Source organism: Aquila chrysaetos, chromosome 16, assembly GCF_900496995.4.
Source record: "Aquila chrysaetos chrysaetos chromosome 16, bAquChr1.4, whole genome shotgun sequence".
NCBI lineage: Eukaryota > Metazoa > Chordata > Aves > Accipitriformes > Accipitridae > Aquila > Aquila chrysaetos.
This window is the reverse complement of record NC_044019.1, coordinates 18401222-18428564: the sequence shown is the minus strand read 5'-3', so window position 1 is coordinate 18428564 and position 27343 is coordinate 18401222. Positions and strand designations below refer to the sequence as shown.

General features: G+C 40.0%; 1 protein-coding gene and 1 non-coding gene across 5 annotated transcripts; both read left to right on the top strand.

Annotated features, from left to right (window-relative positions):
* Positions 1-11561: 11561 nt before the first annotated feature.
* EIF4G2 (eukaryotic translation initiation factor 4 gamma 2) lies at positions 11562-23752 on the top strand. Of its 4 annotated transcripts, none has more exons than XM_041129301.1 (22): positions 11562-11723; positions 13931-13995; positions 14155-14220; positions 14662-14787; positions 15172-15274; positions 15969-16100; positions 16194-16260; positions 16344-16495; positions 16935-17045; positions 17645-17728; positions 17820-17918; positions 18154-18295; positions 18381-18541; positions 18969-19082; positions 19887-20012; positions 20257-20361; positions 20450-20665; positions 20976-21234; positions 21467-21671; positions 22151-22362; positions 22512-22633; positions 22928-23752. In XM_041129301.1, exons 1-22 carry the CDS (start codon positions 11577-11579, stop codon positions 22991-22993), a joined length of 2880 nt encoding a protein of 959 aa, XP_040985235.1. In that variant the 5' UTR covers positions 11562-11576; the 3' UTR covers positions 22994-23752. The 4 variants fall into 4 exon arrangements, with proteins under 4 accessions (XP_040985235.1, XP_040985236.1, XP_029895199.1 ...); XM_030039339.2 differs by lacking the exon at positions 11562-11723 and adding an exon at positions 11745-11999 and having other exon boundaries at positions 13885-13995; XM_030039340.2 differs by lacking the exon at positions 11562-11723 and adding an exon at positions 11751-11999.
* Positions 19124-19281, top strand: LOC115352254. Its single transcript, XR_003927055.1, has one exon. It is a non-coding gene; the product is annotated as a small nucleolar RNA SNORD97 (small nucleolar RNA).
* Positions 23753-27343: the final 3591 nt, after the last annotated feature.

The window sequence follows — 27343 nt, the reverse complement described above, 5'->3', positions numbered from 1 at the left end:
ATCCAGTAATCCTGGTTCCTTATGGTTACTCCATTGTGGAGAATGTGAAAAGGAGATGCTCTGGTGAGTATTTATACATGCCCTGTATGAAGTGTGACTACTCTTTTCTATCTTTTTATCTAAATTATGCACCAGTGAATAGCCAAGAAACTGTCTTAGCAATTCAATTTGATAATAAAACATATGTTACGCATATATGCAGCCCAAAACATTTTTTAGTCTGGCCTAATAGCAAAGGTTAGCAAGCTAAATGCACCATAAATTCTACTCACAATATCATAAGCAAGGTAGTAATGCCACTCATTCTTCAATTAGATGTCAGTATGGTATACGCTGCTTATTCTCTTCCTTTTTTACCACCCAAACTACAAACCTTGCTTTCACTGTCTATTTTAAAATTTCTTTCAAAAATTAGTAATTATAAGGCCTGCATAAATCCTGCAACTGCATAACAAAAAAGACATTTTGGTGCAAGCATATTTTGTATACTTGTACCTACAGATTTGGAGATTTAAACTCCCTGTCTAAGTAACCATACTTAAAACTGAGATAAAGCAAGTTGTGTACTCTCTCTCTGTAAGTAGGAAATACCCATCCCACTTTGTGTGTTTGTTGTCCTCTTAGCCAGGTACACCTCAGGCATATCCTGCCTGTGAGGCAAGATGTTGTCCCTCAAGAGCACCCCTTTGAATTCCCCCTCTTAAAAAACAGTCAGTGAAAGCAAGAACCAGTATTATAGTAGTCTGACCATATTTTTTTAATTCCAGATAATTACAGTTGTTATCTGTAATAGGTTATAACACCATACAGAGGAAATAGCATCATATGAGGCTAGATCATCAACTGACATCAAAAGAAGGCCAACAGTGTTCCCAGTTCTTTTTTTTTCCAGGCAGCCCTAGTTGCGTTAGTAGTGATTTCCCTCAAGAGCTCAGTGACAGCAATTCTGAGAGGGGACAGCAGAAGTGACAATTTTGCATCTTGTAAAAGAACAAACAGTTTGAAGCATCAGTGACAACCCTTTTAAGATCAGCTCTAGCAAGACTGAGGAGTGAGCCTTCTGACATCAGTTTTGTTTGTTTACTTTCTGGTAAAGTTTGTAGCTGCAAAAGCTTCTTTTGAATCCTGAGGTTCACTGATTCTGAGACTTTGCTGGCCTAGAGTATAAATACTGAAGCAGGGTTTTTTTCTCTTTTTCTTGATAGCTGGCTAAACCCCAAGGAAAACAATGAATGCTTCTTAGTAATATTTACAGGGATTGGAAAAAAAAAAAATTAAATTTCATCAGATATAATAAATAGATAATATTCTTGATATGAATACATATCTGAAAACATAAATACCATAGTGATGTTCTGCATTTTTTCAAAGAAGCCTGAAGACTTTTTTTAGATTCTTTCTCCCTAAAACATGTAAATCAATGAAATAGCAGTTTGAATAAAGGAGCAATAATTGACTGATCAAATTTTGCCATACCAACTAGGATGTGTTTTCTGTTGAAATATCCTTGATCGTGATAACTTTTAACTTGTGAAAACCATCTGTCCTGCAAAGATCTGTGGAAAGAGACCACTATCAGAATGGAGGAAGTCACTAATGAGTTTAATGTAGCAGCAACACAAATATCAGATCTTCAAACACTGTATGTTACTCAGGACTTCTGCAGATCTGGTCAGTCACTGGACCTGAACATGAATTACCATTTCTTTAAAAGACTTTTTTTGTTTTTATTTCCATTGAGAAGTGACAACAATCTCCAGCAAGTATAGAGTTAAATTTCCTGTTCCACTTTCACACAGGTGCTCAAGGTAGGGTAAAGAGGCCGCATTGAACTAGATAAGATTACACTCAGACATTTAGAGGGTTTATGCAACTTTGATAAGAGGAGAGAAAAGACTTCAGAAGTCCAAAACATAGCTGCTAGAAGGTAGAGTACATGCCCAGTTGGGTTGGGGTTTTTTTGCCTGTATTCTATCTGATGTTTCTGTAGCAGTTACAATACAATTAGGGCAGGATGAAGCTTGTTACAGATAAAATCTGTCTTCTGTAACTTGGCTTCTACTGCTTTGCAACTTTTGCTAACACAGTAAAGAAATAACAGTTAGAGGGGAGCACTCTGCACCCAAAGCTCACCTCCAGTCAATTCAAATGGAGTATAACTGGTTTTGGCATCTCTATTTGCCTTGCCTCCTCATGTTGTACTGCTGCTAACAATTCACGGAGTGCAAAGCAATCGTCAGTCCCTTTAAGTGTAGTCTTCTTAAAGAAAGTATCTTTTCTGCGAGTGACTCTCTTGGCAATGAATTATCTGTAGATAACAGTTGTGTGTTAGACAGGAAGAGTATAGTGTTGGTTGATTACAGGTAGGAGGATAGATAATCTCCTACCCATAATATAACCTAGCTTTGTACCAGTTCTTCCTCAATTTAGTCGCTTGATGTGACAACACCTGTTGCCTACCAAACTTCATTATCCATTCCCTAGAAAATAATGCTTACATTGAAGAAATTAATGGTATCCATGGTCGTTGCTAGGAAAATACAGAGGTTAAGGACGCAACCCAAATCTGTTGTTAAAGAAACAAATGTGCATTATATTTTTGCTGTTAATTGAAGGGTACAAATATGAAAATAGAGAAGCTGTATCTTTTATTTATGAGGAAAATGTAAGCCAGGAAAAGACAAAAAAGACAGAACAAAAATGAAGTTTGTGCTAAATAAAGAACAAATTACCTTTTTCCCATTTTTAGTACACCCAAACACCATGGTCTATGTCACTAATATTTGTGCAGGAGAAATGTACCATTTGTTTTCCCTTTTGCAAATGTTAATGCTACCAAATAAGCATATTTTTTTTCTGTACATATTCTACCTGAAATCAATCCCTTATTGGTTCTGACTGCCATGAAAAGTGAAACTGGGAAACACAACTTAGAGTACTGAAAAAGGAAGAGAGTTTTATAAAGACTCACAGAATATAGCTATTATTTCACTCCACTTTAAAGGCAGACAGCTTTAGTCCTTATTTACCTATGTGAGGCAAACTGCTTTACTGAAGTCCTTGGACTTTTCTCTGTGGCTTCTATGTAGATATACACAGGAAAAGTAATCTTAGTTATCTTTTTAAATTACCAGTTACACTGTGCTATATTTCTAATCAGACATTCTTATTGCTCAAAATTAATTTGGTTTAACTGTTTGTTTAATTTACTTAGAAAGTGCTTTAATAATTAAAGACATATTTAAACATTAAAGACACCTGACTGAAAGTATCCAAGTTCTAATTTCAATTAATCCATAAAGTCTGTGCGTTTGGACTCATCTTCCAGAGTGTTCTCTAGCTGACACATCCTCAGCCTTGTACTTTTTCTATTTGTCACAGTGCTATCATGATTCTATACCTGTTTGGCTAAAAGACATAATGTGAGGATATTTACAGTGTGGTGGATGGAAGCAAGATGAATGGGAGCTGGCTAAGAATGTATTTATTACTTAAGAAAACCAGGACCAAGGAAGAGAAGGACAAGTGTAAGGAACATCAGAAAGCTTTTACCAAGCTAACTGAGGATGTAGAGACCCTTTGGCAGGAATAGTTTTGACATCATTTGTATATGTTTTGGCTTCTCTAGGTACTTTAGCCCCTTAGAGGAGTAAGAAGCTGAGCTCTTACTGAAGTGTTCTGCTGTAGCTTCTAATCTGCAAAGTTGGACAAAGCAAACTGTCTCCTTTAATCAGAACAAGCTTTAAACTTAAATAAATTACTGACTCCTACTTTTCTTAAGCTTTTCCACCAATGTTGTTTAGGAAACAACAGTCATTAACCTGTTATTTTCTAATGGAGCTAGATGAAAATCAGAGTTAGTATATTGGAAGCAAGCACCCTATAGCTCTGCTCTCAGCTAATTCTCTGACAGCTGCTGCATTCTATAAATGAGTCAATAAAGTATACAATATGGATAAGATGCTGAGTCAAATTCATCCCTGATAAAACTAACATTAAGTTAGTAGTTACAGGGCTATGTCCTTCTGTGTTTGTTTAGGGCCTAAACAGAGTTCCACTTGCTAAAAATACAGTACTAAGAGTCTATAGAAGGAGTAAAGGCTTTTGATTAGCTCAAGAGTGTTTTTTCTGTCACTCTCTTAAATACTTCAATCCCAGCAGGCTCAGCTCTCACAGTATCTGAACAATGCTGAAACCAGAAATTATCTAGGAACTTCATCTCTAGAAAATTTTGTAATTCAACTCAATATCATCTCAATCTAGGGATCCAGCTATTTACATCTGAAACAAACATGTGTCTGTGCACAGATGTGTTTAACTTTGATTCACTGTGTGTGGGACTTCTGTTTCGGACACACAGCATGTAAATGCTAAGCCTGAAAGTCTTGCAAAATTAAAATCATTTCAGTAAACCATTTATATTAACCAGAATAGCTACCTAGTATGAAATTATGCTTACTCATATTTTTTCTCTTAAAAAACCAACAACAACAAACAAAAGAAAACAAAACAAAACAGGAACAAACCCACTTCCTTTTTACCAAGGAAATCCAGGAAAAAACACCCCAGTTGGAGATTCGTCTGATTACAGGTATTTTACAAATAAGCATACATACAGCTTACCTCCCCCACACCACACCCCCATTCACCTTACAACCCTTCACAAGATTGCTCACCAACCATAATATAGCAATTCCCACAGCTGCATGCGAGGCTATTGCCAGGTGGCAAGGCCATACTAGCTCAGAACTTGCAAAAGAACTAAGTTTTCATAATCTTTTCTTTTAAAACCTTCCATTTTTACTCAAAAGTGCACAGGACAGAATCCAGACAAATGGGATCATGTTATTCAAATACATCTCTGAAGTCCTTTTTATGTTTTGTTAATGATGATTCATTTCCTAAGTTCACTAAGCTTGTGAAGCTGGCTAATGGGAAATAATTCTATGGTGCTGAAATGGCTTGCATTGCCCCAGATAATTAAATATTTTCTATCTGCAGAACACATTTAACATTTTCATTGAATCATAGAATAGCTTGGGTTGGAAGAGACCTTTAAAGGTCAACTAGTCCAACCCCCCTGCAATAAGCAGGGACATCTTCAACTAGATCAGGTTGCTCAAAGCCCCATCCAACCTGACCTCGAATGTTTTCAGGGGTGGGGCATCTACCACCTCTCTGGGCAACCTGTTCTAGTGTTTCACCACCCTCATCATGAAACATTTCTTCTTTATATCTAGTCTGAATCTACCCTCTTTTAGTTTAAAACCATTACCCCCTGTCCTATCGCTACAGGCCCTACTGAAAAGTCTGTTCCCATCTTTCTTAGAAGCCGCCTTTAAGCATTGAAAGGCCGCAATAACGTCTCCCCAGAGCCTTCTCTTCTCCAGGCTAAAAAACTCAACTCCCTCAGCCTTTCCTCATAGAAAAGGTATTCCATCCCTCTGATCATTTTTGTGGCCCTACTATGGACCTGCTTAAGTTTTACTGTATGACATAAAATCATGCCACATGAGGCCAGAAATACCTACTGGTTAATAAAAGCTAGATTAAGTGTCAGATCTAGCTTGCTTTTAGTATCTGAGAGTCTTCAGATGTTTGGCCTGATTTAGGTCACATTCTGATAGTGGTTTCGGTTCTCTTCCCCCATCTCTCTTCCCAAAGTAGGTATAAGCAACAATTTGGGTACGAATGGGAAAAAGCCTCCTTTATGCATTTCCTTTAGAAACCAAACTGATTTCACCACAATAGGAGAAATTACATAATTTCAATGAGTAGCTATATTTGCTTTAAATGGATTAAGGACTAAAGAATGTCAATATAAAAATACTCTACAGAAATGCAAAACAATTTTAACACACTCTAAGTACACTGGATTTAATAAAGGAAACCATAGGTCAAACAATGGAAATGCTGTTCATCGTAATCAAATTCTTTGATGTTCTTGAACCTATTTTAAAATATAGGTTTGTAATAACATGCTCATATGTACGAGTAATCATCTTTTTATATTAGGGGAAGATTTTGAACTTTTCAGACAGTTAACAAGGTAAAACACAAGGACTTCACTGACTTCCAAAAGGTTAACCCGTATTTATAACTATTTGCCTGATTTCCCTGTATTTTTGCTTCCTCTTGATGACTGAAAATGCTAAGTAGCTTTTCCTTACCCTTTTTCTAGCTCAAATGGATCTTTGATCCCTCAATAACAGAAAATCTAGCCCTTACAGTAACAGAGTATTAATGCTATCCTTTGTCATTAATAGCAATTATATTAGTAGCAACCATTGATAACTATTATATGTGAATATTACCTTAAATTGTAAGAAGACACACTACATTTCTGACCATGGAAAAGTAAGGCAAACAGCAGAGTAGCTCACTACATCCAACAAAAGCCCATTTGTACAAGCAACTAAAAGTATATATGTGTTCTGTGGTATATTCCTAGTGTTTCCTACACACACAAACCATGACATAGCATTTTCTGCAATGAAAAAGATAATACAAAATCATTTTGATAACACCAAGTGCAGCATTTTAATAATAGTAAGTAATTTCCTATCCATGCTTCTGAATTCATCAATAATATATTTTTATAAAGATAAGAGTAATGCAATGCAGCTATAGGACACTCTGATGCTCTTCCAACTCAGTCAACCGTAATTTGTGTTCAGCTCCAGTAGGTGTTTATGAATATGATAAGTATTTCATACAGAAGATGACTGCCACAAAGCCACTTAAGCAGGCAGATTACAATGGAATCAAGCCAATACATTTTAAAACTGATACAAGGATTATTACTCCTTAAACACCGTACAATTAAACCACAGAACTCACTAAGACATGATATTGGAGAGGCCTAAAAGGTGTCTAAAATTAGACATTAACACAGAAAATTGAAATACTAATAACTATAAAAATTACAAATTATAGCCATGCTTTAAGGTAATTCAAATATGAACTGGCAGTGGTTAGGAGAAAGAAAAGCTCTTTTCTCGGCAAATAATGAAAAAGATAAATTTTAAAGCTTTCTTACTTTATTGTAAAGCTGCTGCTAACCAATGTCAGAAACAGAACATTGCAGTACAGCACACTCACTCTGCTGATGCTAAAGAACATGAACAAATTTGTCATTTTAAAAGATTAGAGAATGCAAAAATTTTGCAGCTTACATGTTTCATTGAACTAGACCTGCTGAGAAGACAGACACTGTTGGGTTTGTTTTTTGGTTGTTTTTTTTTTCTAAACCATTCTGGGAATACATATGCAATCTTCCTCTTTGAAAGTTATGATTATGCATTAGTACAATTATATCTGCTAAAAATATTCACTGTTCTAAATAGGACTCTGAAAGCAAAGCAAGCTGTACTGTTACAGGCACTGCCTCACTTTCCTTAGTTGCCTGTATAAACATTCACTGATGAAATATCAGTATATTGGACATTTGAGTATTCTAAGCAGTTTCCACTGGCTAACTATAAAGTCACACCCCAAATATCTTTCCAAATTTCTGACAAAGAACCACCATAACAGTCCCGTGCAATTGTAACTGCCAGACTAATTGTTATACTTAAAAAATCTCACAAGGCTTCACGGTCTCAAATAGACACTAAAGATATATGTTTGGTTTGGTTTTTTTTAATATACCTGATAAAGTATAAAGGACTGGTTCTCAGCAGCAGGAAATCCAGGTGCTGAGTTAAGGTATAGGGAACAGCATTTCAGAAGACAACTGGACGAAAACAAAATCATTTGTTTTATTAGATGGAAGACTCACTGAAATCTACTGCAAAGGATGTTCCAAAGAAAGGGAAAAGAGAAGTGACCTCCCAGGTGGTTAGAAGTCCACCACTGTTTAGAAGTGTTGGAATGCTCTTGCCTCAGTGAGTATTGTTAAATCAGTCTCACTAAAAGTCATCTCTACAGATATTCTGAAGTTTAATGCCAATATATACTCTGCAAATTAAAATCCTGTGGAGAGCAACCACAAAGACTTCTGCAACACTTTCACATCATCCATGCTATATTGCACAAATTAGGCACATAACCAATATATTAGTGCATTTTTCCAAAAGACAATGTAAACTTCCTGTAATAGTGCATCTGCACAGTATAAATGGGTTTGCCATTAAGAGCGTTCTGCTTCAGTAGAAGTGCCAAGAAAATTGTTTAAATGAAAAATATAGGTGTCTTTTTCAGTTTGGGTTTGGTTTTTGTTGGTTTTTTTCTCCCCCAGGCCTTTTTCCTACAGTACAGCTCTCCTTGAGACAGACTTCTACCACAGGAAAAACTACATGAGTACATTTGGTTAAATGTTCGTGACAGCTGCTTTATTCGTGGGGTGGGTCAGGAACTATATATACACGGCTTTGGAGAAAAATGAGGCTCACTTGAAAAGGCAGACTGAAAAACAGTTTGGAAAGTAAGGTGCAGGAGGTGATTATGTTGGAGAAATTAGCATGGAGTAAACTAGGGTGTAAATTTTCAGTGAATTACTTTGCAGTAGTTCTCTACATGGATGCTTTGGTTCATATTATATGCATGTCTGTACTACATTAATGGGGCAGCCTGCATAAAACCCAACCTAGCTGGATCCACAACCAGCACAGTGATGAGATCCAGTATTTACTGGAGATGGTACAGTGCCACACTGCTACAGCCACCCTGTCATCAGCACTCTGGAATCTCCACCCAGCAGGGCTCAGCTTTGTAATCACTGCAATGCAACCTGCTACACAGGATAAGTCACGGTGATTCCAGCTTGGCAATAGTAAGGAAAAACTCCCAGTTCTGCAAAGCTCTTTTCCCACATTTTGTGGGTTGTTTTAGTAGACAACAGCAGCCAGTCCAGGTTCTGAGCTATGCCGTATGTGCAGCAAGAGGCATTCCTCTTCCTCTCACCCAGATGCTGCATCTGTGGTAGCAACTCCTTTTTCAGTGCCACACAGTCTGCAACACGGTAGGTTCCTCGTAACACTTTACAGACAACCCTCCTCCTCCAAATAACCAGTGGCAGTGCACTCAGGCTGGAATTATGCATAGATTCTGCAAGTTCAGACTTGCAGAAACAAATCCAGAACTACCACTATGTCAATTGTAAAACAGCTTATTTGAATTAAAGCATCACTGGTGTTCAGGGCAAGTGGAAGACAGAAAGGGGGAAAATACAAAGTGGGGGTGGAATTTGGACAAGGCACTAAGGTGACTGATAGTTGCAAGGTGATACTGAAACTGATAGCTATTAAATTCCATTTGCTGATTTTTTTAATTTTTTTTTTTTTTTTTTTTTTTTTTTTTGTGAAGGGGACAAATTGAAAAAAAATTATTTAGGTATATTTGTTACCAAATAATCATTTCAACAATTGGGCTGCTACATTCCCAGACATGAATAATGGTGCCTTGCACATTAGTTTATGGAATTTAAGAAGTAGGTGAGATGTATAAAATAGAAGGCATTTCACAACCTTTTTTGTCCTCTGTACTACATTTCATTGCCTTCATCAATTGTGCTAGTGCAGCTGGTGTATGAGGCTGACAAAGCGTGGCACAGATGTGAAGGAAAGCTATCAGCAGCCAAGTGCAGAAACTTCTTAGATTCCCACCTGCCAAAGTCAATGTGAGCTATGGAATGGCATATATCCTGCTGGTCTTAATATAATGCAGGACCAAGTCCTAAAAAACAAATCACAGTTTTAAGAAAACAGTGATCATTTGCTGCTATTCTCTTACCGACCAAATGTTGAGTTTTTTTCTGTTGTTATGGTAATAAGTATTTTATAGTATGCTTTAAAATAAACAAAAAAGGTGATGCTTTAGTCTGTCAATATGTACCTACCATGTTTTGCAGGTTTTCCATTCTTTTCTCCTCTCCCCCCTGCTTTCCCCCAAAAGAAAAATTCTCCTTAATTTTCACTTATGGGGTCTCTGCCCTGAACAGTGTTGGACTGCTTATGCTGGAAACACTGCATGAGAATATCTGCCATGCAGTGCAAAACAAAATCCTTGCTTTCACTTCCATTTTTAAGATTTGCAAGTATTTTTATTACTTTTTATTCTGAGAACGTTTACTTCAACAATATTAACTGGTTTTAATATTGGTTTAAATCTTGTTGACTTTGCTGTTGCCTCTGTGCACATTGACCCCTTCTTTCAAACTGGATTCCACAGATTACAATGGAGTTCTGTACAGTTCTGTTCTTACAGATTCACATTCCAGGTCCAAGCTCTTGCAGTAATACGACTATTGTTAAATGCAGGAAAGTGTCATTATAAAAAAATTCTGGCGTGTCAAGTACCTGTCACAGTTACGTTCACCCTTATGTGACACATATGTGCTCAAAACTTACTTTCAGGTAGTTTATTCAAGATTTTCCGTAACACAATCTGGTAAGTAAACTGTCCTTAATGCTTACAGGTATGAGATGGGGAAACTTATCTTGAACAAACTTCATCCCACATAAGATGCGATGCAAGAACTCCTGTATGACAGCACCCTTTAGGCCTTGTATAACCCTTGGGACATTGTGGCACACTGTGTTGAAAACATTAGGAATGAGGTTGGCTCTGGGAAACTGGAAGTTCTGCAATATCATTTGTTTGGACTTGCTGTCTATATGGTTCAAGAGTTGTTACATGTATCACTTTCTCCCAGTCACCTGAATTATGAGTCATACAAACTGAAAGCAGAAGGCGTAAGTGTGAACAAAGCCGATGTGCCTGTTTGTGGAGTTTGTTGTCAGGTTTACTTAGCTCTTGTTTTCTGTCCTGCCCCATCTAGGGCAAATAAGTTTGAATCTTTGGCAAGTCCAGGTAGCTGCTACTTCAGCGACAATCTGGGACTGAGACCTGACAGTTAAAGGATAAAACCTTACACTGGTAAGTCTCTGGAAGTCTCCCATGACTCAAACTTCCACCTACAGCTAAAAGCCTGGCCATCTTTGTTTTGTTTAACTGAGCAGTAGCAAGAAAACCGCACCAGCTGAGTGCTTAGCATGATAAATACACAAAAACGTCTCTCAAGAATCCTCCTTGTCCATGGGTTGCCTGCAGGACGCCCTGCCACGCACAGGCCAGTTAATAGCTAAAAGCACATGCAGAGATAGAAATAGTTTCCAAACCCAGAAAGCAAACCTGAAATTGGATCCGTACAGACAGGCTCTTGGAGCTCAAATGGCAAGTCTCCTCCTTCGGATCTGACTGCAAGCTCATGACTGCAGTCTATAATCAGCTAATTTTTTACCTCAACCAAATCTGAAACGTGGTCTGACTGAAGGGAAACCTAGCCTTAAATAAATCTATTAAATAATAAAAAAACCCAAACCCCAAACAAAAAAAAACTTACGAGAATACATATATATTAAACTACCCTTCTATGAACGTGACAGAATCAACTGTAACTCACACTCTAGGCCTCTAGAACTGGGGCTCTGTGGTGGTTGAAGCACAGAAGCAAACAGCGAAGGAGAGAGACAGCCAAGCTGCCGCCATTAACCAAGTACGCCATTTGCGCTAATTTCCTTTTCCTCCTAGGCCCTACCGCTAGCCATGTGGCGTAACGGCTTTGGCGAATACGGATGCTGCACTGCGGCGATGGCACAGTTCAACCAAACTTCCTCCCTCCCCCGCCCACTTCGACGTTAAGGCCACCTCCTTTCTCGGTGGTGATTGGCAAGACGGGCGGAGCCCTTCGCGGCGATTGGCGGTTGCTGGAGGGAGGTGGGGTAGGTTGCGTGAAGGGTAATAAAGTTAGTGGGGCTGTCTCGGTGAGCTTTAGACGCGGCGGCGAGTCGGCTCTCTATGGAGGTGGCGGAGGGAAGTGTTGGGCCGTTGCTGCGCCTGCTGTGGTGACTCGGAGACTCGCCCTGTCTCGCGCGCTCCCCCCTTCCCCTCCCCAGCCCCGGTCCCCGGCTCCCTTCCCCTCCCCCCCCTTCTCTTGCCTTTTCCCCTGCCCTTGGTAGCCGCCGGGACCCGGGGAAGCTGACAAGGCCTTAGGGAAGGTGAGAAATGCGGGAGTGGCGGGAGAGTCATCTGGGGCTGGGGGGGAGCGGGTACTGCTGCAGCCATCGCTTAAAATGGCGGCTCCCCGAAGTGGCCGCCATTTTCTGGTCGGCTGCTTCTCTCTTTCTTCCGCACAAAATGGCGGCTCGGGTCGACGGCCTCTCTCGCTGTTTGCTTTCGGATCCCGCGCGTGCTAAGCGAAGAGGTAGAGGAGCTCGGCAGCCCCCGCTAGGCGCGGAAGGGAAGCGGAGCAGAAGCGTTTGAGGCTAGAGCCGCTTATCTGCAGCGAGGGATATGGCGTCGGGTAGCGCCGGTTCGTAGCTTTGCCTTTCGGGAGATTAGATCGGCTGGAGGATCCTTGTCTCTAGCTGCGGTCTCTGGGGGCCCCGGGTGCCCAAGAGGTTTGTCCTTGGAGGGGGAGTAGCTTCAGTACGCGTAGCGGACTGCGGTGTCGGGATATTCTGGGATTCTGGGATCCGCATTGCTGGGGCGGGGGGGGGGGGGGGGGTTGTTTGTTCTCAGGAGTCGGTGGCGAGAGGATTTTTTTTTTTTTTTTTTTTTTTTTTCCCCGCTCATTTACTCTTGTCTGTTTGTCGTGGAAGGGAGAGTGGACTACTGAGGAGCCGTGTCTGTCGGCAGCAGCCTCGCCTCGCCCATGTTTCCTGTTCAGGCTTGGGCGGCGAGTAAAGCGAAGGCGGGGGCGGTGATGCCGGGGGGATACCGACTGCTTCCCCCCTCCTCCCCTTTCCGGGCGGACCGGGGCGGGTGCCGCGAGTGGAGGGCGCCGTTTTCCGCCGGCGGCGAAGGAGCGGAGCCGGCTCACCTCCCTCGCAGAGAACAAAGAGCCGGCCGGGCTCCTGGCGGCGCCTGAGCCTGGAAACGGGCGGCACCCGCTGGGGGAAGGGGAGGCGGCTCGGTGCGCCCGGAGCCGCCATCTCCATGCGGCAGGGTAGCGTCTGCCTCCTGTGGGGGGCGCCGCTCCTGCTCCCGCAGCCCTTTTGTTCGGCGGCAGCCATGTTGGGAGCCGTTCCTCGTGCCCGCGCTGGCTCCTCCGCCTCGGCGAGCGGCCGGTGGTGGGGTGCGGAGGGCTGCTGGGGCGCGGTGCTAACGGCCGCCGCCTTAGTGGGGAGAGGTGCGTTCTGTTGGGCGTTTCTCGGGCTGGCTTTCCGAGGAGATGACTGTGCGCTTAGTATTATAAGGTCTCGGAGCAGATCTGTGATGGAGCCTCAGAATGCCTGTGGGTCTTTTTTCGTGCTCCCCTGGCGTTTGTATCCCCGTGATTTGCGTTCTGCCTCGTGAGCAGTGCAGTGAAATTCTGCTTTCTGCTGCTGTCTTGCAAGCTAAAATTTGAGGTGGGCAGAGGCGATATTGTTTTCATTATTTAGCAGCTTAATTGGCCGTTTGGACTTCGATGTAGAATACATCCCTTTTACTGTATTAAGTGCATTTTGTGATCTGGTACTTCTCACTTTGAAACTTGACTACTTTGTCTTGCCATAATTGTAGTTTGTAAAGCATACCAATAAAGGATTCATTTAATTATGCTATATTATCAGAAAAAGACATCTTTTGTGTGCTTTTTCCTTGTCTGCAAGTGCTTTGGGGGCGGGGGGGTTGACAGGGTAAATTTGAGGCTCTTACTTCCTCAGTCTGGGATTCACTTACCTCCTCCCTCACCCCTGTTGGAAAACACGGCAATAATCATGTAATTGGCCTTTCTATGAGTATCCCAAGTATTGCATAAGTAAGAGTTTCTTACCTTCTATGAAGTTTTGTGTTTGAGGGTTCCCCTTCTCTAACAAAAGTTTGTACATTTATTTTAAGTTAGATACTATGGCTGCTAGTAAAACAACTATAATATGAATGCTTGATTTGTCTTTCTAGGTTTTGTTTTTCCCCACCCCGTCAATTTAATTTTATTCTTTTGAAGATTCTTCGTTGTCAAGCCGCCAAAGTGGAGAGTGCGATTGCAGAAGGGGGTGCTTCTCGTTTCAGGTACTAGTGCTTTTTTATGTTTGTTTGATGAACACTTGGCAGTGGAAACTGTTCTTTGAGGAGAATTTAAATTTGTCTTATGTTTATACCAAAACTGATGTGTAATTGAAAGCATTGGGATTTGGAACTTAAACGAGATTACATGCTTGTTTTTAACAGTGCTTCTTCAGGCGGAGGAGGTGGTAGGGGTGCACCTCAGCACTATCCCAAGACTGCCAGCAACAGGTATGTCATCTTGCTATTCAATTTGGCATGATATTAAAGGCAGCGAATGCTTGATGGTGAATACTGAGTTGAAAGTAGACTATCCTTAAAGTTGTACAAGGAATACTTACTGAGTTCATGACATGTTTATGTTCTCCAGTCTGTGGCAAGGTAGCATATAATTTGTTGAAAGTGGGTGTTGTGAGTAATACGAGGTGCACAGACTTTTTCATGCATTTCACTTAAAGTTCAGAGGGTTTTCTTGCGTGTCTTTTTTTTAATTCTTATTACTGTTGAGTGAATACTTTAGTGTGCATCAGATGTTGCAGTGTTGGTACGGGTGAGTGCCTGCTCTTAACAAAGCTAGTAACAGAATTAGCCTAAGTAAGGTAATACTGAATGGTTAAAAGGTCAGTTCCTGAAATTGTTTGTTTAACAAGCATATTCTTAAAATTTTTACAGCGAGTTCCTGGGGAAAACCCCAGGGCAAAACGCTCAGAAATGGATTCCTTCACGAAGCACTAGACGAGATGACGACTCCGCAAACGACAAAGAACGACATGATGCAATCTTCAGGAAAGTAAGAGGGTAAGTTCTTTGTAAGATTTTTTTTTTTCCCTCACTGTTTTCTTCAGCAATATGTATCTAATAAATGGGTTGGAGGAAAGGAAGATACGTGGGTCTGGAGTTGCAGGGGGGAGCCAGGGTAGGGATATCTTTGGGAGGGAAGGAGGCAGAAACTGATAGGCCATCAGCAGCAAATACCTCAGAAATAATTCTCATGAGAGAATTAGTCTTTTCAATAATACTTTTTACGTAAAGATCTACCAGAAGAATAGTTGAATGGAAAATGTAATTCTCAGTTTTTGTTTAATAGGCTTTAGACCCAAGTTTACCTTTACTACTTAAATTACTTGTAGCATGTTTACAATATTTGTAATCTGGATTTTTATTTTGGTTGTTTCTCTTTAGCATACTAAATAAGCTTACTCCTGAAAAGTTTGACAAGCTATGCCTTGAGCTCCTCAATGTGGGTGTAGAATCTAAGCTCATCCTAAAAGGGGTCATACTGCTGGTAAGATGGCTGCATTTCTTTTAACTACAGTTTCCTTGCATGTTGAAAATAGAGGTTGTCTGTTTTTGATGGGATACAGAAGTAACACGGCTAATGTGGTGTTTGATAATCCAAACATACAGAAATATCATTCCAGCTTTTTGTGTAAAAAGGATATACTGAGGAGGAAGTAGACCTAATGCTTTAACTTTCTGTTTTAGAAGTCTCAAGAATTACTAAAGGTGATTGGGGATTTTTTTTTTTAATAGTCTAAGATGCTAGTTAGCAATCTTTACTTTCCTGGCCCCTCTCTTCCTTTTCCTGTTGTCCTGACAAACAAGCCTAATGGTCTTGGAAACGCTACCACAGGTGACCTCTTCGTATACTGGTTTCACTATCATGTCACTTTGTTTAATCTGTGATTAGATTGGCAATACTAACTTTGGTGTTCTGATGATAAACTTCAAATTTGTCCTGTCTGTTGGCTAAGGATTATAGAAGCTCTTTGGTAGCATAGAGTAGCTTTTTTCCTTTGCTTCAGCAGTAACACTAGTGTTAAAACAAAATCCATTATTTCTGTATGTTTGAAATAGCAAAAAATAGGTGTTCTAGATCATATAGAGTGGTAATATTCCATTGTGCGTCTTGCAACTCACTTTACTAATAACTTTCGCATCCCACTACATGCTACCTTACTCAAAATAAATTTATTTAGATCGTAGACAAAGCCCTTGAAGAGCCCAAGTATAGCTCACTGTATGCTCAACTATGTCTGCGACTGGCAGAAGATGCACCCAACTTTGATGGCCCATCAGCAGAGAGTCATCCAGGACAGAAGCAAAGCACAGTGAGTATATCCTTCAATCTGGAATGATAAATTTCCCTAGCACATGTAGTTGCACTGACTACTGTAATTATTTTCTTTGTTCTCTCTTCTTAGACATTCAGACGCCTCCTAATATCTAAACTTCAAGATGAATTTGAAAACCGAACCAGAAATGTTGATAGTAAGCTTTAAAACCACTTTAATAGAGATTTTATTTACTTTCTATTTCCACAGCCATGTTAAACAGGCTTTTTTGTTTTCTAGTCTATGATAAGCATGATGGTCCCCTCCTCCCCGAGGAGGAGGAACAGAGAGCCATTGCCAAGATCAAGATGCTGGGGAACATCAAATTCATTGGAGAACTTGGCAAGCTTGATCTTATTCATGAATCTATCCTTCATAAGTGCATCAAAACAGTGAGTATTCAGATTGGTTGGGGGCTAAGAGCAAAATAAGACTTCTAAACTAAAAAATGTAAATGTTCATGTAGCTTTGGGAATTGTGGAGCATAAAATACCACAAAAATGTTTCCTGTCAATTATCTACCCCCCACTGTTTGAAATAAACAGTCTTGGTGTGATTAAAAAGTAAAATTGGTGTTTTTCAAATCCATGGGAATTGTCTCCAAGTGAAGGTGTAGTTTGGCCTAGACAGAAGTACCGCAGGTACTTCCAAGTACATACACTTACAAGTAGTAAGTACTTCAACTAGCAATTCTTAAACTAATTTTCAAGTCCATTTGTCTTCAGAACAAGACAAAAATGTTTCTGCATGTGTCTGTGTACAAAGTTGTCTCTTACTGTAAATTGTCATTTATAATATGTTGAAATAGCAAATTCACCTTTAATATTTCAGCTTTTGGAAAAGAAGAAGAGAGTCCAACTCAAAGATATGGGGGAGGATTTGGAGTGCCTCTGTCAGATAATGAGGACAGTGGGACCTAGATTAGACCATGCAAAAGCCAAGGTATGTGCATATCCACTGCAGTCACTAAACTAGTTAAACTATGGCTAAGACTTTAACTGCTTGAACCTTCTGTATTCAATGTTCTAGTCATAAGTACAAAACTGAGGTCTGACTTGTGGAGAGCAAGAGTACAAACAATTGCTCCTGCATCAAATCTCTTGATAGCAAAAAGAGCCAGTCTTTGAAACGGGTTTCAATGTCTTCCCAGAATGCAGTTAGGGTCATTAGGAAGTCATGGAAGTGAGAATGTTGTTTCTCTAAATGCTGGCTCGAAAGCATGTGGTGAGGAACTCTAATCTGAACACAACTAGGTGATCTGACATGTATTTTGGACCCTGACTTGTGAGTTGTGAATGTAAACTTGAAATGGTGTCATAGTAATGAGAATTTTGACAGGTTTTCATCTTTGATTAAGATGAGATGTCTTGATGTGTTAGCTTTCCTTAAGCTCTACTGCTGTCAAGGAGATTGAGATGGCAGGAGGGGGCATTCTGTTCTTTTATTTGATCTTGGATGTCTTGAATATGATCACCTTTCCTGAAAATATTTGACATTGGTAGAGTTAGCCCTCACTTGTAACGTTGCTTCTGTTCCCCCAGTCCTTAATGGATCAGTACTTTGCCCGTATGCGCTCCTTGATGTCAAGTAAGGAATTGCCAGCAAGGATTCGTTTCCTGCTGCAGGTATGATAAAATGATGATAAAATGGCTTACTGCTTTCTTTTTCTTGCAAAGTTGTCTTGAACCCTTTGCTGATAATTCATTATGTTCTAAGGATACTGTGGAGTTGAGAGAACACAACTGGGTTCCTCGCAAAGCTTTTCTTGACAATGGACCAAAGACTATCAATCAAATCCGTCAAGATGCAGTAAAAGTAAGTGTTGCGTGTGAAGACTTGTACTTGGCTTTTGCTTAAGTGTTAATGCTTATGCTGCTTACTACGTGTCACAAAACTTATGCTGTGCACTAATGAATAGTTCTCACAGCAGAGTGTGACAGTAAGGGATTAAGGGTTAAAACCAGATGGACTTTTATAGTTCAGGGCTAAAAACTCGACTATCAGAGGTTGTTATTCCCAACTGACCAAAACTACAATTCCTCTTTCAAAGGATCTGGGAGTTTTTATTCCTGCTCCTATGTCTCAAGGGATGAGAAGTGACTTCTTTCTGGAGGGACCCTTTATGCCACCCAGGATGAAACTTGACAGGGACCCACTTGGAGGGCTTGCTGATATGTTTGGACAAATGCCAGGTACACTGAAACTGCAAGGCTGATGGGATGACTGCGGTTGTACTGTATTGAAGAACTGAAATTGTCTTTCGTCTCCTTAATACAGGTAGCGGAATTGGTACTGGTCCAGGGGTTATTCAGGATAGATTTTCACCCACTATGGGACGCCATCGTTCAAACCAACTTTTCAATGGCCATGGGGGTCACCTCATGCCTTCTGCTCAATCCCAGTTTGGAGAACTAGGCAAATCTTTTCTGAAGAGTCAGGTAAGGAAGATGCTGTTCACAGGGTGACCTCAGCTTGTTTAGAAGCTCTTCTACAGATGCGTATGTTATGGATTATAGTCTGCTTATGTTGAAAGACTTCCTCAGATTTGATTCTGATAAGAACTGATGCTCAGCTGATGCAAAAATTCTAAACCATTTTTTAAATTGTGCAAGAGATGCAAGGAATACACTTTTTACTGCAAGAAAAGGTGCATGTGGCTTTGGTGGGTCAGAATGGTGTGTTTTATTTAAAAGATAGCCCTGTTTTTAGGGATAGATGCTACTCTCCCACCACCCCTGCTCCTTCTTTCTCCCTTCCTGGCAAATAGAATCTTTGTTCCTCTGGTCCCTCTGGTACTACTTACCATATGATGTACGCCACTCCATCATCTGCACTTCTTTCTCTATATCTCCCTTTCTGAAATAGGGGCAAAGCCAGCTCTACCATAACCAGAATCAGGGACTCTTATCCCAGCAACAAGGACAGTCGAAGGATATGCCACCTCGGTTTTCTAAGAAAGGACAGCTTAATGCAGATGAGGTACATTACATGCCTACATTACTTAAAGCCTATTCTAAATATTGCCCAATGATTATAGCAAGACGCGTTATTATGAGGACTAATGCTGGAACTCTTTCTCCTTCTCCTCCTCCTTCTTTGTCCCTTCCTCTTTCACCTTACCCCTCACTTTCCTTAGGGTATCCAGCGTCCTATGAGCAAGACTGAGATATGAGGGCAATTTCTTGGGGTGTCCCTTCCTTGCCCCGCACCTCCCCAAGAACACTACTCTGACATCAGTTCCCATGCATCATATTGATAACAATACATTTAATTAAAAATTCAGAAAATCCTGAACTTTAGAAACCCTGAAGTGCTGGACCAGGCCAAATCTATTTTTTTAGATTTTTTTTTTCTTTTTTTTAGAACTGGCGAATAGACAAAATATCAAAAGCAAAGTGAACTGCCTTGTTATTTTGAGTGTTAACCAGACTTGTATCTTGATTTCTGAGCAATTGGTAGACTTCTATCTTGGCTGTAAAATACATCAGCAAACTCACTAAGTATCTTCTTGGGTCTCTAACATACTGCATCTAAAAGGAGCGATTCCAGATCTTGATACCGATGGAACTAAATACCAGTAACTTGCAGCAGGTTGTGATTCATCAAGTTGTGCTTTTGGGGGAATTTCAGTACACGTGTGGCTTAATCTGTATTTGAGTGTTAACACTGTAGAAATGGAAAAGTCATGCTTCAGTGGGATCAGTTGGTGTGAGTCCATGGCTATGTATTCTTGGTCAGAATACTTGAAACAGTTCGAGTTTTTTCTGACTTATCTGCTTACAGATTAGCCTGAGACCTGCTCAGTCTTTTCTAATGAATAAAAACCAAGTGCCAAAGCTTCAGCCCCAGATAACTATGATTCCTCCCAGTGCTCAACCACCACGCACTCAGACACCACCTTTGGGACAGGTAAATATGAAAACTACTGTATATCGTTGGCTATACTTAAGTTCTTCATGCATGGAAAGCTCAGACAAGTTTCTAGTATGGGAAGGGAGAGAGAAGTCTCATGGCACAGAGCAGGAGATAAAAAAAGAATGTATGAAAACCTAATTTGACTTCAATCTGCCGTTGTACATATTTAGTGTTCTTAAACTTGATGTAAATGTAGGTAGATGTACTGCAAAGAAACAAATTCTGGTATCTTTTTCAGCCTCCTCAACTTGGTCTTAAAACAAATCCACCGCTTATACAAGAAAAGCCTGCAAAGACCACCAAGAAACCACCTCCTTCTAAAGAAGAGCTACTTAAACAAACTGTAAGTTAAGTATGTAGTAGTAGTGCTTCTTGAAGCCTCGATTATGCTCTTCAAAAATGAATGTTTAACTATACTTTTTTTCCTCTAGGAAGCTGTTGTGACTGAGTATCTGAACAATGGAAATGCTAATGATGCTGTCAATACTGTGAGAGAAATGAGAGCTCCAAAACACTTCATTCCTGAGATGTTGAGCAAAGTAATCATTCAATCCCTAGATAGATCAGATGAAGACAAGGAGAAAGCAAGTACTTTGATCAGCTTGCTTAAGCAGGAGGGAATAGCCACAAGTGACAACTTCATGCAGGTACTGCAATCCAATAGGCTCACAGTTCTTTTTGGCTGTTGATGGTGGTAGCTTGTGTAAAGGCAGTGTGCAAATTTTTCAAATGCTGTTGATCTGAGAAGGTAAAAATAATGTATGAACCTGTAACAGGCATAAGAAGTGATGAAAGGAAGAAATGTAGGTACAGGATTCATGAACTAGAAAGGGGGAACCTCCTGGCAACTGATTAAATGCAAAAAAGTAACATGATGCTCCTATGTAGTAAGAGTATTACTGTGCACAGGAACAAAATTACTTCAGAATTTCAACTTGTGTGTTCACTGTTCCTTAGGCATTCCTGAATGTATTGGACCAGTGCCCGAAACTGGAGGTGGACATCCCATTGGTGAAATCCTACTTAGCACAGTTTGCAGCCCGTGCCATTATTTCAGAACTGGTGAGCATTTCCGAACTGGCTCAACCACTGGAAAGCGGCACCCATTTCCCTCTCTTCCTGCTTTGCCTTCAACAGTTAGCTAAGTTACAAGATCGTGAATGGCTAACAGAATTGTTCCAACAAAGCAAAGTGAATATGCAGAAAATGCTACCAGGTAAGAGTTACCAAATAGCTCCTATGTCACCTCATATTAGTGTATGCAAAATGTTTTTTTCCTCTAGTTTTTTTCACCAAAGTATAATAACATACAAGGTTATTTTGATACAATCAACTGTCATGATTCTTAAGAATGGTGTTTCTTAAGAGGTGGTTAGACCCATGAACCATTGATGATAGCTTTTGGTTAGCACCAGCACTCAAGTGTGTCTTTCTTATTTACTTGTCAGAAATTGACCAGAACAAGGACCGCATGCTGGAGATCTTAGAAGGGAAGGGGCTTAGCTTCTTGTTCCCACTTCTGAAACTGGAGAAGGAACTGCTAAAGCAAATAAAATCGGATCCATCCCCTCAAGCCATCTATAAGTGGATTAAAGATAACATTTCACCCAAACTTCATGTAGATAAGGGATTTGTGAATATATTGATGACCAGGTGAGATGCTATCCTGATGTAGTTTAGGCACATGTTTTGTTAAGCTACCAGTAAGTCATTAACTCTGTAAAGGCTGACATGTTCTCTGTGCAGAAAAAGATAGAGTACATGGGGAGATAAATTGTTCTGAGCGAACATCCCCTGTGTTTAAACACACATTGTATTTGAGAAGAAAAGCAAGTGTCCAGGCTTGCATGAGTGTACAGTGTTGCCTTTCCTTGGGAAGAAGTCTAGACCTGTGTATTGTTTTTCTAAAATGTTTCAGAGCCATAACAGAAGCAAAACTGATCTTTGTGGTGCATGGTCAACCACAATATTAATTCACTGTGCGTGCACCTAACTGTTGATAAAAGCAGGAGGGTATTTTTAGCAGTAGCTAGCAAACTGAACTCAGGAGTACTTATCTTAACTGTTTAGACCATGAAATCCAGCTGTTGTATCTTGGTTTACAGAACTTAGCTTTTTTTTTTTTTGTCCAGTTTCTTGCAGTATATTTCTAGTGAAGTAAACCCACCTAGTGACGAATCAGATTCTTCATCTGCTCCATCTAAAGAGCAGCTAGAGCAGGAAAAACAACTGCTTCTTTCCTTCAAGCCAGTAATGCAGAAGTTCCTCCATGACCATGTTGATCTGCAAGTGAGTGCTTTATATGCACTCCAGGTGCACTGCTACAACAATAACTTTCCAAAAGGTATGTGCATCAAGACCTTAGCCAAAACTTAACTTGTGTCTACTTGCTTGTTTCTGTATGTGGCTTTCAGGCTTGTCACTATGTTTCTTAGAGTCAAGCTGTTCAGAAGTTTATAAAGCTGAAGAAGCTTAAGTTTACTTTTTTTGTAGGCATGTTACTGCGCTTCTTTGTTCATTTCTATGACATGGAGATCATTGAAGAAGAAGCCTTTTTGGCATGGAAAGAAGATATTACTCAAGAGTTTCCAGGGAAAGGCAAAGCTTTATTCCAGGTAAATTTGCTAACAATAGACACTTGTCTTCTGTGATTTCTGCTGCACTGGAGTGTTGGAGAACACTTTCAGACTGTGTTGAAGACTTGTTAATATCTAGAAGCTTCATGGAGTATTTCACTAGGAAGAAGTGAGGCAGGATGAACTGATCTTTTCTTTACTAGGGACCTACATTTAGCGCAAAGTGTGGCTGAAAGATTTTTAAAATGAGTGTGGGGGGGAAGCAGCATTCTGTGGAAGTACATAGCGGGGAAATAATTCCTGCTCCCTTAAACCACTTTTATGTAACTGCAGGTAAACCAGTGGCTAACCTGGCTGGAAACTGCTGAAGAAGAAGAATCTGAAGAAGAAGCTGACTAAAGAACCAGCCAAAGCCTTAAATTGTGCAAACATACTGTTGCTATGATGTAACTGCATTTGACCTAACCACTGCGAAAATTCATTCCGCTGTAATGTTTCACAATATTTAAAGCAGAAGTATGTCAATAGGATATCCTCTGCAAAAGGTTTTTGTAGTATGTCTTAATAGTCTACAATAAAAATATTTTAGAGTATCTTTAATGTTTAGATAACAGTGTATTAGCAGCATGCAATAATTACATCATAAGTTCTCGAGCAGAAGCAGTCTGTTGCAAGGGTCTTCTTTGCTGCCAGTTATCATAGGCTGTTTTTAAGTTAGAAAACTGAATAGCAACACTGAATACTGTAGAAATGCACTTTGCTCAGTGTAATACTTGAGTTGTTGCAATATTTGATTATCCATTTGGTTGTTACAGAGAATCCTTAACTGTAATCGATGGTTGTTGCCGTAATAGTATATTGCCTGTATTTCTACCTCTAGTAATGGGCTTTATGTGCTAGGTTTTAATATCCTTGAGCCTGGGCAAGTGCACAAGTCTTTTAAAAAGAAACAGTTTACTTGCACAAAAACTGATCAGCTGAAGAGATGGTTTAATGCCCTTTGGAAGAGGTTTTTGTGGGTGTGAAACATGACATGGTGAGAAATTTGAATTGGTCCCTCTATTATAGTACTGAAATTAAGTCTACTTAATTTATCAAGACATGTTCATGCCCTGATTTTATATACTTGTATCTATCAATAAACATTGTGATACTTGACTTGTTTCTGAATGTCTCCCAGTAGAAGAGCTTTGACAACTAGTTTACTTATGGAAGGAAACCTCAGTGGGAGTTGACTTAGACTGGGACCACCTTAAAATTCTTTTCATAATTGTCTTAACAAGCAAATGAATTCTAAATAAGGTCACAGATAAGATTAGACACTACATACTTGCTGTGACAGGAGGAAAATTAAGAAATTCTGAGGAAATGGTAGGTGTTTGCCTTGTGGTCCAATACGTGCTTTAGCCTTGAGTATGTGCTTTTTAACTTCCTAATGCTTCGAACTTGCCCCAGGGTCACATGCATGCATTTTAATTAAGCAGCACTGGTTATTAGCTGCTTGTTTCTCAAATCAAATTGGCAAAAAAACCCAAACACAAAAGAGTTTAATGATGTTGCATTGTACAGGCTTGAAATGTCATCTATTAAATACTCAAAATTCTTAACTTCCTAGAACCTTGTCCCTAGTGGAATTTTTTTTCCTTGCTGACAGTTGGAAGGTGATGTATTCGTAATGGCAAAACAGTAGTGTCTCCTTGAGTAAAACTTGTTTTTGCCAGTGATGGAATTGCTTTAGACTGCATACTGTCTTCTGCATTATGGGAAATGAAGAAGTGGAGCATGAGAAAACTAGAGATGATGAAAGGGTTTGCTTTGAGGAGAGGGATAGTTTGCATTTATGCACTTTGAAGTGCTATGACTGGGGCAGTGGGTCTGGTTCTCCTGTTCTTGCTGGCAATCTGTTGTGAAAGGCAGGCTTCCTAACCTACAGTTACAAGTAGTGGTCTCTTGTATACTTCTAAGTTAGATTCACTTCAGTGGGTTTCTTCACATGCCTTTGTAACTTGCTGTACAATGTGTAGCTCAGTAAATCAAGGTGCTGTGAGTCTGTAAACAAACGACATTCACAAAGGGTATTTTAACTTCTTGAATTGCTAATAATTTCATGACACTGAAACAACCATCTCTGCATTTCAGAAATGTGTATTTAGCAGTAAATGGGAGAGCACGGTATTTCTGTGGACTAGTTCAATTAAGAGAGAAAGGAAAGCACTAATTACAGTTAGGTGGCTTGAGGTTGGGAGCTGGCTGCTTTTGATGTAGCTGCAATGTCTGTGTAACAATGGTGAGCAGTGACATCATGGGGCCTCCAGAAAAGTTCTTAATGGTATATTGTTCCTCCCAGTCATGATGCAGAGTTATCTTCAATTTATGAAAGTATTTCCTAGCTGTAGAGTAATATAGTTGATGTTAGATCTGCAGGCACTGCGGGCTTTACCCTTCACTTCCTGTCCATTCTTGGGTGGACAAAGATGCTTCTCAAGTGGATGTCCTTTATACTCACTAAGGTTCTGCAGTTCAATATCTTTGATTGGGGTAGAACAACATAAGTATAGTTTCAAGGTTCATTTACTCTTAATTCCAAATTCTGTTTCAGAATTGCAGTTTTACTTTGAATGTAGTAAGATGCAGTGTAGTGAAATTCAGCATTGTTTCAATAACGGGGTTGAACTTTGCTGTTGCAGCTGATGAGTTTAGTGGTGCATGCCACCAGAATACTACTTTTTGTGTACTTCAGTTATAGGTCACCGGATAAACAATGCACTTCATTTCCATATGCTGCAAAGCTGAAGACAGGGAGGAACCACAATTCATGAAAGAGCTACTGGTTAGGACTGTTCTAACTAAACTTCCTGCAGAGGTGAGGTAAAAAGGCAATAGTAGAAGGAGGTGCAAGTAAAATGATTCCTAGTCAAAACTTTAGGAGAATAGAAGCAGAACCTGCAACTAACCTTTTCTGAGGTTTTGGAGAGGGTTAAGCTGGCAGCTGTAGATGGTTTGAAGAGCATAATTAAGCCTTGTATGCTTGCCCAGTCTAAATGCAATTACTGTGATCTTATGTACTTGTGCATGGAGGCTTTGCTACTTGGCTTGTTTGTAACTAGGCACTGAGTAAGGAGCTCTTAGAGAAAACTCCTGTAGGATAGAAGAATGACCAAAAATGTGGACTAGAACCTATGCAGTAGAAAATACTACTGAACTGTAGAATTATTCTCCATTATGAGTCACTTGCAAAATTTACGTGCAGTTAGTGTGAACAGATCTGGTTTGAAACATATAAAAATGGCTTTTAGAACTGCAGTGTCTACATCAAAATGGCATTTCCACAGATAGGAAAGGGAGCATCTTAACCTGATCTTCAGCTACAGTTTTTAGTGCTCTATTGCAGTGCTTGTGACTTAAGTCAATCTGGAAAAGGGGTGGGTGTTCAGTTGGTCTGACTCTTGTGTGGCTTCTAACTATGAGTTGCGTTGTACTTCAAATGTAAATAGAGCGTACTCAAATAGTAAAGTCACAGTCAAAATTAAACCAATATAACTGATGAATGATAATGGATTTTATTAGTATTAATTTGTTAGGTATAACATAACTATGCTTACAGGAGGATGGGGAAAAAAATGCATATTAAAATATGTTTCATACCAGTTATGAAGTTTATCTTCTGAAATGTTGAACTAGGTTGTGGTTACCATTCAGCAAACTTCACTTCCGTGTGTCAAAGTTGCCTGGTGTACTTGGCAGTGAAGTGTTGGAAACCATGTCCATTTAAATGAGTCAGTCCGTATCAGATTTAAAGGTTCCTGCAAGAGAAGTTACAGGCTGGTTATTGAAAGTGACCAGCGATCATGAATTCTCACCTTTTTCCAAGAAATTCTAAGTGTCATAGTTGGACTGCTGTTTATTGTCACTGTTTATACCAGTAGAAGACTAGATCTCTTTCTCAAGCTGCAGTTGTCCCTGGTGCTTAGTTACATTAAATTTGGATATATCAGGAAAGTGTTCTGATAAAGGTTTCCAGAAGTCAAAACATCTTTGTAACTCTGCACAGGCATTATTTTTTTTTCTCAGGGAAAATTGCAGGAAGAAGCCTTATGGGGGGTGGGGGGAGGACGTTGGGTACAGAACAACATTTTTGTGAGTGTGAATTTGCTGACCTGCTTTTTTAGCAGATGGAAGGTTCCACCTGAATGCGGTTTGGATTTCAAGGGTTTTTTTTCCAGAGCAGTGAATAAATCCAAATGATTAGATAATTCCAGCACAGTCTTGAAGAATAGTTACTGAAAATTTTTAGAATGCATCTGAAATGTGAATTGTCATAGTTTATGTTGCAATCCAGGCTAGCAGCTGCAGTGACTGACAAAAAGTGGGTTTATTGCCAGTTCATGCTTATTCTCAAATCCTTTACCAGATAGCTGGTGCAGTAAAGTGAAGGGGAGAGCTTACTTACTCTTGCATGTACCTGGAGAAACCTACACTTATGAACTGTTGCTTACTGCCGTGCTTCCTTAAATGCTGCTCAGCTAAGGCTTTAACAGTGGCAAACAAGTATATTGGCGTGCTCTCGTCTTGTGTGCAGAGGGTTTAGAGTATGTGGCAGCAGCAATGTCACAAGTATTCCCCTAACCTAGAATAAATCACGAGGATGTTGATACTTTGAAAATTGATGAATAACAACAGTGCAACTCCTGCAATTCCCTGTGTAATGCCCCCCATTCCACCTCACTCCCTTTAGGGTGGGGAACTAAT

What these genes read in the sequence shown, in the direction of transcription:
- EIF4G2 (XM_041129301.1), top strand. Translation starts at nt 11,577, where the DNA reads ATGCTGCACTGCGGCGATGGCACAGTTCAACCAAACTTCCTCCCTCCC. An exon ending in TATGCAGAAAATGCTACCAG is followed by an intron (nt 21,235 to 21,466) that starts GTAAGAGTTACC and finishes TTTACTTGTCAG; the next exon opens with AAATTGACCAGAACAAGGAC. An exon ending in GTGAATATATTGATGACCAG is followed by an intron (nt 21,672 to 22,150) that starts GTGAGATGCTAT and finishes TTTTTTGTCCAG; the next exon opens with TTTCTTGCAGTATATTTCTA.